The following is a 12,871-nucleotide window of genomic DNA, read 5'->3' as shown; positions in this document are numbered from 1 at the left end:
ACATGAAAAGAACTAAACAGGAAATGCCTGCAAGCTCCCCAGTGATAATCAGGTCAAGGATAGAGCATTTCAGGTCTCCAGAGTGCTGTTGATACCGGTCTTGCTCATCCTCAGAAATTGGAAGCCAAGAAAGATTCCAGTTTGGCTACCACAAACCCAAGCTACTGGATGCTCTAGCAAATGAGGTGTCTCTAGAATGCACGAACAGTCCACAGAGTAATGGATATCTGTTGCCTCATCCTACCACATTGACTGCTCTTTAATGCATCTTCCATGTCTGGGGCATCCAGAGGATCACATTAGCTACTTGTCAGGAGACTATGGGTCATGGCTACGTTTACATACAATGGACCAGAATACCACCCACCCCACCCCGCTCTTACTCCAGAACTGTAGGTTAGAGATACTGCAGGTTCCAGTTTACAATCATTCCTCTTGATCCATGCAAACAAGGCTGGACTCTGTGGGCTCCATGAGCAGCATTTCTCTTTTAAAGATGAGGGCAGCCACATTTGGGCACAATTGTTCGTTCAACAGTCTATAAAACTGATCCCCAAATTTTAGCAATTTGTCTTTTCAGCTAGTTTTACTGGGTTTAACCAAAGAGAACGCAGCACCCTTTAAAATGTGCATCTCCTCTTGAAACTGTACAGAAGTGTCGCTGTCTGAGGGCTTTCGGTTTGTCTGTAATGCCTGTTATCTGGCTCTGACCAGGTACCAAATTGAATCTCTCTGCCACAACATGCACATGCTGGGAGGTTTCTGCAAGCACATACTGGTTTGCAGCCTTCAAGGCAAATACTAACCCTGGCTGGTACGTGGTGATACACACTACCAATACCAAGCCTCTTTTTCTCTTCCACAGGTGGCTGGTGGTGGAGGTGCTGATCACCACAGGTGTGTACCTACTGCTAGGGGCTACTGTGCTGTCTCGCAGGTTACCCAGAGAGAAATGCAGTCTTGAGGCTACTTTTATGCTGAGCTTTACAGTAAATGAATTCCAGAAGTATTTGTGCAGTTGGAAATCTTTATATTTGTACTGTCTGCCCCAAACCTTCATTGTATGGCTGGGGATCAGAAAGAAGCTCTTTGAATCCCCGTCCCCTCCCATGATCCTTTGGGAACAATAGTGACTGTAACTTTAAAATCTTTGTCAGCTTTCACTAAATCTAAACCAGGATCTTGTTAGCTAAGCATTCCTATAATTGCATTGGGTGGGCTTTCCCCTTGGATTTGCTTCCAAACTGACCATGCAAAACCCCCAGAGGAGGCCAGTGAAAGATGAGCACGTTGAGTGTGTATATTTAGAGACTGCTTTGACACAGGAGTTGCCATGTAAATAAGGGAGTGTATCTATGTATTTGAATGGCGAGGTAGACCTGAGGCAAACTGGACACTCCTTTTTAACTTAATCAATATGAAGGTCCAGGGATTCAGAGAACAAGGTAGCCTATAATTCCTACCACAGAAATATCCCTGAGCTCTAACCTATGAGTGGGGCTTCCCAGGGAAATGTGGTGTATTGGGACTTGATCCCAGAGTCTCCATGAAATTCCATGTTCTCCAGGGCTTCCTTTTTACTACTGTTCCATCTGCACCTCCTAAAAATCGGCGCACTGCTGTGCTGTGTTGTTGTGCTCATCCATTCACATGCTCGCTGATCTTCCCACTTCCTTCTGGCGTTTATACTGAGCTTTGTGGCAGTGTATAGAAGTTAGATTAAAGGCACAGATTGGTTTGGTAGGAAGGAATTTTAATAGACAAACTCAAATAGAATGTTTTATTAATAACGTATAAGATTGTAGTATAAAGTACTGTGCCTAAAGTCTGCCATTTTTTATAAGTCAGATTCATGAAGCTACAGAAAATATGCTGTGTGGAAACTGGAGATGGAATCCAGCTGTGACTCTTCTGAAATATCAAAATATTTTTCTCTGTTTACTAGTCCTCTTCCTTGAAAGGTGGCAACTGACATAATTATAGCAGTAGAAATCATCTCTGACCTTTTATGTATGCATGCAGAATAATACATCTCCAGTTAGAACTCCAACCAGTAGGATTTTCTCTACACTGGATTGTACTGTGTTAAATAGAAATTTTTCTTATGGGGAAAAAAACAGCCCTCTATTCTAATACTGTATTTTTCAGTGTGCCTCAGAAACCTAGTTCCAGTTAACTTCTGTACAGTCTAAAGCAAAATTGATAAGCAGGAATCCTGATGAATGCATTTTATTCATTTATTTCATACTGCTAAATCATGCCCTTTATTTCAAAGGTTCCAATGGAGGGACAATAAACAGCCATACAAAAGTTCAGGCAAAAACATTTTGGCTGTAATGGAACATGAATTCATTGAACACTCCAGTATAATGTGAGATTCTAGTTACTTCATCAAATTATAGAGTAAATCAGTGCACAGAAAAATCTATAAGTAAGTAATAATGATCAAACAGGAATTTGATTTCGAACAGGACTCTCTTTCAGCTGTTGCTTTCAAATGGGAGCAGAGTTCTTTCTGTCTTGCTCCTAATCACACGGCTGCTGGGAGATAGTCATATGTCTCACTGGTAGCCCCCTTGCAAAAGGCAACAACCCTGGAGATAGCTAAAAAGTGACAGGGATTTTCAAAATTTGCTCTTGAAAATGCATGTTTCAGTTTATCCTTTGACAGTGTTTGTATAGATCAGTAACTATTCAGCAGTCTGAATGATGGCTGGCTACTGGAACTTCCTTTGAAGGAAGTTGGTCTAGGTTTCCAGTGATTAAGAATGAATAAGGCTTTCAGGTGATGGTGTCCACTCTAGTGGAAGTAACCAGCATATACTAATGAGGGTTCTGTAAAACCAGTAACATCTACTTTTAAAGATCACAAGACAAACACAATAAGAGTGCTATTATTAGACCATTGCATACCTGAAAAGGATTTTAATCTTTTAATTGCTATTCACTGTCAAAGAATTCCATCCTTAGGGTCTGACCCTGCGATGTGATCTATCCCAGTGGGGACTTACACACACACACGGAGTCTCCCTGAAGGCAGTGGAGATCTGCAGGGGTCTACCTCCATGAGTCACATTGCAGGGTCAGAGCCAGAGTCACCTAATAGACTAGTAATTGATGTTAGTAATCTTGCAGCCCAAGATGGGATGGCTTTAGTTCTATTAAGACCTTCAGTATGGTGATGACAAAGCTGTGGTCTCTGTGCCGGGTATTGGTCAGTAAAATGTGCATATTTTAAGCTGTATGTAAGAGACTTTTCTCCCCCAAGTGCGATACAACAGGTTTTGCAACACCTGTCTGTCTGAACAGATGGGGGAGAGGAGTGACCACTTGCTGAACCATTTCAACTAACCAGTTGGGCCTTCAAAAATAACATGTGACCTAGCTGTAGATTGACAGCATGTTCGGGACTGGCCCCTGTAAGCCACTGCCCAGCATTTGCTGTCATCCTGAATTAACTCTAAGAATGGCAGAGTGTCTTGTATTTTATTGCATGTTTAAGAATTGACCTGCTACTTATCCATCTCCTGTTCACATGCTAATCATGGGAAATACTGATCAATGGATAAAGATCAGAACAGAGAGAAAACTCTTGGCCCTCTCGAAGTGTTCTTGTGTCATACTGTGATAAATAGGTCTGTAAACACTTCGCAGTGTGCTGAGCGAAACGGATTTTTCGTATGTAAGAAATGGCACTCATTGCCAGCAGTGTCAGCACTCTAGAGGAGTTGAGTTGTTTATCTGGGACAGTCTGGTTTCTACATCAAAGCTCCTGGCTCCATTTCCCCGGTGGGATTGATGAGTTTTATATTTATCCAGCTGTATTTCATTGTAGGAAGATTTCTTGTTTTATTTAATACATTTGTTTAAAAACTTCCTGTTAGTTTCCTACCATGACAAGTGCTGGGAAAGCCTGGGACTGGAGCAGATGTGAGCTTCCTCTTCTCCCCAGCCAAACCTCCTGCCTGCACTCCCTTGCTTTTTCTTCTGAGTCCTACTAGCAGAAGCTGGGAATGGTGTAGCTCCTCCACCTCCAAAGCACTGTGCCTGCAGCTGCACCCAATGGGAGAGGCTGGCAACGAAGGCTAAATGCAACATTCCTACCGTGTTCTAGTGAGAGCAGAGGCAGGTGTTTATCGAGAGCCCCTAACAGCCACCACTCATTCACCCATAGAGCCCATAAAGATGGCTACATAAATGTAAGGTTGTTTAGCAACTCCTGGACAAGGCTGGAGCTAGGGGTAGTGATAAGGGCCTCCAAGACAATGCTCTTCTGACATTGTCTATATTCTAACTTCCTTTTGCATTAATACTAAATAACTCCATCCACCCAAGTTCATTAGAAGCCCTTATTGATGTGAGTAATCCTAGTGAAGTCAACAGAATTGCTTGGGTGCGTAAAGGTCTCTAGGATGGGGCCACTGAAGCTGAGTCTTTCCAGTGCCTTCAGTGGGAGTTGCATTGGGCCCTTAAATTTCCAGAGTTGAGTGGAGCAAGCATAGACGTCAAGGTTTCTGCCTCTCTTCTTATCAGTTAAAGGGCAGCTGTAGGTGGTACGGTCTTCTAGAACCCAGCATATCACAAGTTGACTTTGTGTTCTGAGCCATCACCTGAATCACTGGCTAGATCTTGAACCTTAGAGGGTCTGAGGTACAGTGCTGGCTAATTCTCTTCTGTGGTGTTTCCTGAAACGAACTTCTGCGTAGTGCTGCTAGTGGATGAAGGAACTACTGTTGTAATATTTTTGAGGAATAACTGTTAGTCATTTGACAGTCTCCTCCCTTTTGTTTAGAGACCTTGTATCTAATCAGCAGCCCTTTTCCCTCTCTGTCTTCCTGACCAGATGAATTTGATGCCTATATTATCGTGTCCTTCGTAAATGCCACGCTGGTGCTGTCTATCGGAGAGACTGTAGAGGAAGTGACTGACTCTGGATTCCTGGGTACCACCCCCACTTTGTCCTGTTCCTTGTTGGGGGATGATGCTTTGGTACAGGTAAGGTTACCCTCAGACATCCTGTCCACCTGTATCTGCCATTCTCTACTTGGTGCAGGGCCATGGCTTCTTCGCTGCTCCTGATGTCCATGCTGAAAAGGCTCTGCCAGAAGTTCCACAAGCTTGGCCAGTGTGGACTTCTGGGAACATGACCCTGTTATCCAGGCTTCTCTCCTTGTTTGCCTTATCAGTAAGGTTGGACCTACTGGAATCTGTTGTCCCAAGTTCCTCCAGAGCTGGTTAAAACTCAGGGGTGACAGGCTCCCAGTCCTGTGCCCACAGAGGTTTTCAAAGGGTCCCTGCCATGAGCCCACTGGAGAGTAGTCTCCAGCTTGTAGGTTGCTTTGTTGTACAAGTCTGTGTATTGTATAGTCAATAGGTCGAGAATTGCCTAGAATGACCTCTGGTACTGGTCACTGTCTGGAGCCACTGGAGCTCCTGCGTCAGAAAAACAAGGGAGCTGGGTCCCGTAATGGATGGATAAGTTGTATTTTATTTCTGTTTTATTTTTCTGCTTTAGGTTTATCCAGATGGCATACGGCACATCCGAGCAGACAAAAGGGTTAATGAATGGAAGACACCAGGAAAGAAAACCATCGTAAAGTGTGCTGTGAACCAGAGACAAGTGGTGATAGCACTGACTGGAGGAGAATTAGTCTACTTTGAGATGGACCCAGTACGTGGATTTAAAACTGCAGAGAGCTTTGACGTAGGGACCAGAGGCTGGGTTACAGCCTCAGTGAGGATTGAACCTCTGACGTGTCCTCAGAGTAGGATTCAGTAGGGAAGTTGCCTTTTAGAATGGGGCCTGGGCGGGACCCCATAAAGCCCGTAGAATGTCATTGGATGAGATAATACAAATGGACAAATCTTCAAAGGCTTGTTTTGGATGGAGCAACGCAACCCCCCCCAAGTCCGGAGCTCAGGCTGGAAATTATGTGCTTTCTCTTAGTTCTGTCGTGTGTTCTGGTGCTTCCAATGTTATGTGAACTAAATTTGAAATCCAGAGCCTTGGCTTGAGCAATGGTTGAAGGTTGAGGTGGGTGGTTGTGTCTGACCCAGTTTGCCCATTGCCTAGTTGATAATCCCTTTGCGCCTTTCTTCTCAGTCAGGACAGCTGAATGAATACACGGAGAGGAAGGAGATGTCGGCCGATGTGGTGTGCATGAGCTTGGCCAACGTTCCTCCTGGGGAGCAGCGTTCCCGCTTTCTTGCCGTCGGGTTGGTGGACAACACTGTCAGAATTATTTCCCTTGACCCTTCGGTGAGCACATCCTGAGATCTGCTTTTTTCATTGTGCTTGTTCTTTGCTCCTTGCAACTGGTCTGAAGTCTTCAGACACTTTGGCTTTAGAGCTTTTGTAGAGTCTTAAGTCCAGAAAGGACCATTGTGATCATCTAGTCTGGCCTCATGTAGTACACAGGCCAGAGAACTTTCCCAAAATAATTCCTAGAGCAGATGTTTTAGAAGAACATCCAGCTGTTTGCTTCCTGTGCTGCCATGTCCTTATTACATGAATGCTTCAGTTGGGATTGTGTTGTGTTATCGAACCAATACCAAGATACCTTCCATATAGTCATCCGTTGCAGACAGTACAATAGTGTTGCCATATTTTCTTCTGCCTCAGATTGGGATGTACCAATGGCCCTAGATTTATCCAGGCATTCTGTGAAATTAAGATTAGGGTGTGTCTGCACAGCAGCTGGGTGGTGTAATCCCCCAGCACAGGTAGACGTGCACACGCTTGCTCCGCTTGAATTAGCGCCTAAAAATAACAGTATGGCCATGGCAGCTCGGGCTAGCCACCTGAGGACAATCCCACCAGGCTCTCTGGGTACATATTTGGACAGCTAGCCCGAGCCACCGCCTGTGCCGCTGCAGCCACACTGCTGTATTTAGACGCTAGCTTGAGCCGAGCTAACACGTATCTGTTTACCGATGCTGGGACGTACACCTCCCAGCTGTACTGTCGCCCACCCTAGCTCTGAGGGTAAAACTTGTGGTGTGCCTTTAGGGAAGACTCCTTACTCTGTTACTTTGGGCCTGATTCTCAAGCCACTCCACCCAGAGAGCTGCTGTTGAATCTAGTGGGAGCAGCTACAGAATGGAGCTCAGGATTGGATGTTTGGGGAGTTTGCTTCTGCTTTGGGGTTCTTTGGGAAAGTTGCCCATCAGTGGTACGGCACCTACACGCTGCAGACATAGAAGTCTGTAAAATTAAAGTTTGTCATTCTTTGCTACTGCACCCTTGTAATTAGAACAGTCTGTTTCTTCAGCTAAACATAGTGCAGCCTGTGAACGCTCTTCCTGTGAGTTCCAGAATTTCCTTTACAAGGAAAGTTTGATGGTCCAATCCAAACCAGAGTTTTTAGCCAGTGGTGGGGAATGAGTAAAATTGAGTGCGTTTTGTCCACCTGCTGAATCAGGACTGAATGCAGTCTTTGATTTTGAACCCTTGGCAGACTCCCCCATCACAGCTACCCCTTGATGTCCACAATCAGTAGGGTCTAAAGCAGGGGTGGCCAACCTGTGGCTCCGGAGCCACATGCAGCTCTTCAGAAGTTAATATGCGGTTCCTTGTATAGACACTGACTCCGGGGCTGGAGCTACCGCCAACTTTCCAATGTGCGGGGGGGGTGGGGGGGGGGCGCTCATTGCTCAACCCCTGGCTCTGCCACAGGCCCTGCCCCCACTCCACCCCTTCCCACCCCCTCCTCTGAGCCTACCCATGCCCTCCCCCCCCCAAGCCTCCTGCATGCCACAAAACAGCTGATCGGGAGGGAGGGGGAGGCGCTGATGGGTGGGGCTGCCAGTGGGTGGGAGGCGCTGGGAGCGGGGGTGGAGCTGATGGGGGCCTGATGACGTATTACTGTGGCTCTTTGGCAATGTACATTGGTAAATTCTGGCTCCTTTTCAGGTTTAGGTTGGCCACCCCTGGTCTAAAGGCATAGGAGGCTACACCCTGCCTCCATCATAAACTCTCTCAGTTTCCAGTAGGCACAGACTTTGGTTTCTCAAGCATGGTTGCTGATGGTCCCCTTGCAGACTTCTACTCATCCATTTACCTGAGGCAAAGAGAGCCTTTTTTTAATGGATAGTTAAAATAGGCTTGGTTTTGCGTCACCTTTTCATGGTAAATATTAGGGCTGTCAATCACAGTTAACTCATGAGATTAACTCAAAAAGTTTAATAGCGATTAATTGCAGTTTTAATTGCACTGCTAAACAGTAGAGTACCAACTGAAATTTATTAAATGTTGTTGGGTGTTTTTCTATATTTTCAAATATATTTATTTCAGTTACAACACAGAATACAAAGTGTATTTTATATTGTTATTTTTTATTACAAATATTTGCATTGTAAAAGTGAAAAACAAAAAAAATAGTATTTTTCAGTTCATCTCATACAAATACTGTAGTGCGATCTCTTTATCATGAAAGTGCAACTTACCAATGATTTTTTTTGTTACATAACTGCACTCAAAAACAAAACAATGTAAAACTTTAGAGCCTACAAGTCCACTCAGTCCTACTTCTTGTTCAGCCAATTGCTCAGACAAACAAGTTTGTTTACATTTGCAGTAGATAATGCTGCCTGCTTCTTATTTACAATGTCACCTGAACGTGAGAACAGGCGTTCACGTGGCACTTTTGTAGCAGGCATTGCAAGGTATTTACATGCCAGATATGCTAAAGATTCGTATGCCCCTTCATGCTTCAACCATCATTCCAGAGGACATGCTTCCACGCTGATGATGCTCGTTGAAAAAAATCAAGCATTAATGAAATTTGTGAATGAACTCCTTGGGGGAGAATTGTATGTCTCCAGTTCTGTTACCCACATTCTGCCATATATTTAATTTTATGACAGTCTCAGATGATGGCCCAGCACATGTTCTTTTCAAGAACACTTTTACTGCAGATTTGACAAAACGCAAAGAAGGTACCAATGTGAGATTTTTCACGATAGCTACAACACTCAACTCAAGGTTTAAGAATCTGAAGTGCCTTCCAAAATCTGAGAGGGACGAGGTGTTGAGAATGCTTTCAGATGTCTTAAAAGAGCAACACTCCGATGCAGAAATTACAGAACCCGAACCACCACCACCACCAAAAAAAAATCAACCTTCTGCTGGTGGCATCTGACTCAGATGATGAAAATGAACGTGCATTGCTCCACACTGCATTGGATCGTTGTCGAACAGAACCCATCATCAGCATGGAAGCATGTCCTTTGGAATGGTGGTTGACCCATGAAGGGACATAAGAATATTTAGTGCATCTGGCACGTAAATATTTTGCGACACGAGATACAACAATGCCATGTGAACACCTGTCCTCACTTTCAGGTGACATTGTAAACAAGAAGGGGGCAGCATTATCTCCTGTAAATGTAAACAAACTCGTCTGTCTTAGCGATTGGCTGAACAAGAAGAAGGACTGAGTGGACTTGTAGGCGCTAAAGTTTTACATTGTTTTGTTTTTGAGTGCAGCTATTTTTGTACATAATTCTACATGTGTAAGTTCAACTTTCATGACAGGGATTTCACTACAGTACCTGTATGAGGTAAATTGAAAAATACTATTTCTTTTGTTTTTTTACAGTGCAAATATTTGTGTTAAAACTAAATATGAAGTGAGCACTGTGCACTTTGTATTCTGTGTGGTAATTTAAATCAATATATTTGAAAATGTAGACAACATCCAAAAATATTTAAATAAATGATATTCTATTATTGTTTAGCAGCGCTATTAATCGCGATACATTTTTTTAGTCGCTTGACAGCCCCAGTAAATATGAGACCCATAGGTTTTGTGCCTGAACTGGCTGCTAACTTTTTCTGACACTTCTGACTGCTTACATTAGGCCACCAGCCTCTCGCTAGAGTACTCAGCAGTTAAGTTCAGGACCACTAGCCATTGTGCCAGACTGCTCAAGTGCAAATGCAACATCATTTGGGGAAAGCCAGGAGGTGAGGCAGATGGATCCAAAACTCTTGTGCACTAGGAAACCATAAATAATTCTCTTAGGGTTTCCTATGTGAATTGAACACTGTTCTTTACAAATTTTGAAAGGTGACCTTTAGGCTCCTTAGATAGAAAGCTGGATCTCTTGTGGTAATTGCATGTTCGTGTCCTTTTCTGTCTCTTACAGGATTGCTTACAGCCCTTGAGTATGCAGGCCCTCCCTGCACAGCCAGAATCACTGTGTATCGTGGAGATGGGTGGGGCAGAAAAACAGGATGAGCTGGGCGAGAGGGGCTCCATTGGCTTCCTGTACCTGAACATTGGATTACAGGTGAGGCGTACTTGCCTGGTTCCTACAAGCCCTTCCGAGAGACATTCAGCCTGAAAGACTTTATTAAATGCTCATTATATTGTCCACTGCAGCATCCTGAGACTTTCCAAGTGGACATCCCCTGTCAGGATATAACGTCTGAGTCATGCAGTTAATTCCCCTTTGTATATGGACCTGTCTGGAATACCCCAGTTGCTCCAGCTGTTAAGCAAGTCCCCATATGTAATTAGATTTTAGGTGAATACCCCCACTGATGAAAAGAAAGCAAATTTTTTGAGACGTTGCCTAGCACTAATCATGCATTTTTATGCTTTGGCTCCCTTTTGAGAAGAGGATGATTATAAAGAAGCTATTCTCTCCATGAAATGTTCTTGGGCAGCTGTGCAGAGAGCCCCTTGAGGGCAGAGCCCGGGTGCAGCATGCATGTCACCCCAGGGTCTGCTCCAGTAATCTCCCCATTGTCCAGTCTTTTGCACGAGCAGAGCTAGGTGATGGTGTTATAGAAATGTTATTTTGATAAGTCCTACGTGGGGTAAAAATTACCGGGCTCTTCCAAATAGTCTAGCCCAGGATCTTTACTTGGGCATCTTGTTTGTTGCCAGACTGTAAACTCTTTGATCATTAGGGAAGAGGGTTTGGGTGAGAGGAACTGGAAGGCACTGCACTTGGAATCTGGGGTCAATGACCAGTTCTACCATAGACTTCCCTTGTGACTTCGGGAAAGTCGCTTTGTGCCTCAGTTCTTAAAAAAAGAAAGAGGGAAAAAAAGACTAATTAGTTAAAAACTGCATCTTCTCTCATTAAGTATAATTGCCTCGGCCAGTATTGTCTCTGTGATCATGAACTAAGTGAGTTTTCTCTCTCGCCTAAATAAAAGAACGGTGTGCTGCTGCGAACTGTCCTGGATCCAGTCACTGGAGATCTTTCTGATACCAGAACCAGGTACCTTGGCTCACGCCCCGTGAAACTCTTCCGAGTCCGAATGCAAGGCCAAGAGGCGGTAAGTAAAGCAAGATGTCGCGGTGTCGTGTCAATATTGGTCCCTGTGCAGTGTGCCAGCTCCCCTCGTCGGTGGGAAAGGTGGAGAACAGGACCAGCTTGCTGTACAGGAGGAAGAGCCGGGTGGCTTCATTCTGGAGCTGCTTGGGACATAGCTCGTGCTTGACATAACCACCCTGGTTTGAGTCAGCCTGGCCTTGGTTCTTAAGAGATGATGCCCTGCAATGCTTGTCTGACTCCTCTTCCCTCTACTGCCCTCTTTGGGCTGGGACTGTGCTGACTTGCAGGCCGCCACTCTGCTGTATTTGTAAAAGCGCTAAGCAGATTCTGTTAGACACTTTCAGTGCCTCTTAGCTGACCTCTCCTGCACGGATATGAAGCCTGAAAGCTCTGCATGAGCATCCACACAGTCTCCGGCTGCCTGATGTGTAGTGGCATTTATTTTGCTTTGACCCAAAGCAAGTTATGGTCTCCTCCCGTCTGTGTTAAGAGGGCTGGAGGTGTTTAGCCAGGGACTAGTCAGCTGCCTTCATCTGTGGCTGAAGCAAAATATTTGCTGGATTTGGAGTTGAGGATCCAGTCCTTTAGAATCGTATTTGCAGCCCTTCTGTTGTGGCACTGGGGAAAGCAGCCACCCCTGGGTTCACCCCTTTTTGGATCACACCTCATGGTGTTGAGAAGTGCTGGGTTAGTGATGGCCAGTGCGGGGGACGGGGTGAGGGGGATCTGGATTCTGCTCTAGGTTGTGGTACATTGGGTAAGTCTCATCTTGCTGTACACAGTCCCCTCATCTGTAAAATGGGGATAACGTGTATTATGGAGGATTTGAGGCTTAATTCATTAATACCTGTAAAGCTCTCTTAGATCCTTGAAAGAGAAGTGTTAAAATAGAGCAATACATTTTCTATTTAGAGGCCAAACTCTTGCATTCCCCTCTGTACTGAGATCAAGTGACACCCCCTGAGTCTAATGTACATTATTTAGTATAACTCTGTCTGGCTGCCCAGCCAAGAACATGATCATCTCCAAATAATTTTAACTAATAATTGAGATATAAATAATCCTTTAGGTTAAAGCTGAAGGAGTTTTAAATCTAATTTACTTTGCACTGTTTATGCCATTTGTTTGCTTTCTGCACTCCTCTTAGGTTGACTGCAAATACACTAGTTAGCTCCATTTATGTTTCTAATCAGTGTCACTTTTCATGCACTAGCACAATACTGCAATATTCAGGTTGCAACATGACAGGGAATGTTTGTTTAAAGAAACCTACTTCCTTTGAAAAACAAAGTTGTTTAAAAAGAAAAGCCATGTAAGCATTTCTGTTGATATTGGCTTTTGTAGAGAAAATTGGATTTTCCAAAACTCAGTTTGGGACCAGGTTGCCATGACACCATTCTTGTAATCAGTGATGTCTGAACCGTGAGGTTGCTCCCTTGGAAGTTGCTCCTTAGAGGGGGAGTGGTTTTGAAGTCGGTCTCTGGGCAGAGTGAAATTATGCCCACAGTGATTGATTGGATTTTCCAGTGACTAAGAGTGTAATTACTGGAATGTGCACACTCTGTTTAATGCTGCAGGG

General features: G+C 44.4%; 1 protein-coding gene across 1 annotated transcript in view; it reads left to right on the top strand.

Moving 5' to 3' along the window:
* Positions 1–12,871, top strand: part of LOC113406932 (splicing factor 3B subunit 3) — a 50,479-nt gene that overhangs the window by 15,422 nt on the left and 22,186 nt on the right. The window contains exons 11-15 of the mRNA XM_026653843.2: positions 4,844–4,995; positions 5,516–5,671; positions 6,104–6,259; positions 10,150–10,293; positions 11,171–11,293. Of these exons, the coding sequence (XP_026509628.1) occupies positions 4,844–4,995; positions 5,516–5,671; positions 6,104–6,259; positions 10,150–10,293; positions 11,171–11,293 (731 nt within the window). The remainder of the gene's footprint in view (positions 1–4,843; positions 4,996–5,515; positions 5,672–6,103; positions 6,260–10,149; positions 10,294–11,170; positions 11,294–12,871) is intronic.

The sequence above is a fragment of the Terrapene carolina genome, unplaced genomic scaffold (assembly GCF_002925995.2).
Source record: "Terrapene carolina triunguis isolate 2854851 unplaced genomic scaffold, T_m_triunguis-2.0 Scaffold166, whole genome shotgun sequence".
Taxonomy (NCBI): Eukaryota; Metazoa; Chordata; order Testudines; family Emydidae; genus Terrapene; species Terrapene triunguis.
Note: the sequence above shows the minus strand (reverse complement) of the source record. Positions and strands in the feature narration are given on the sequence as shown.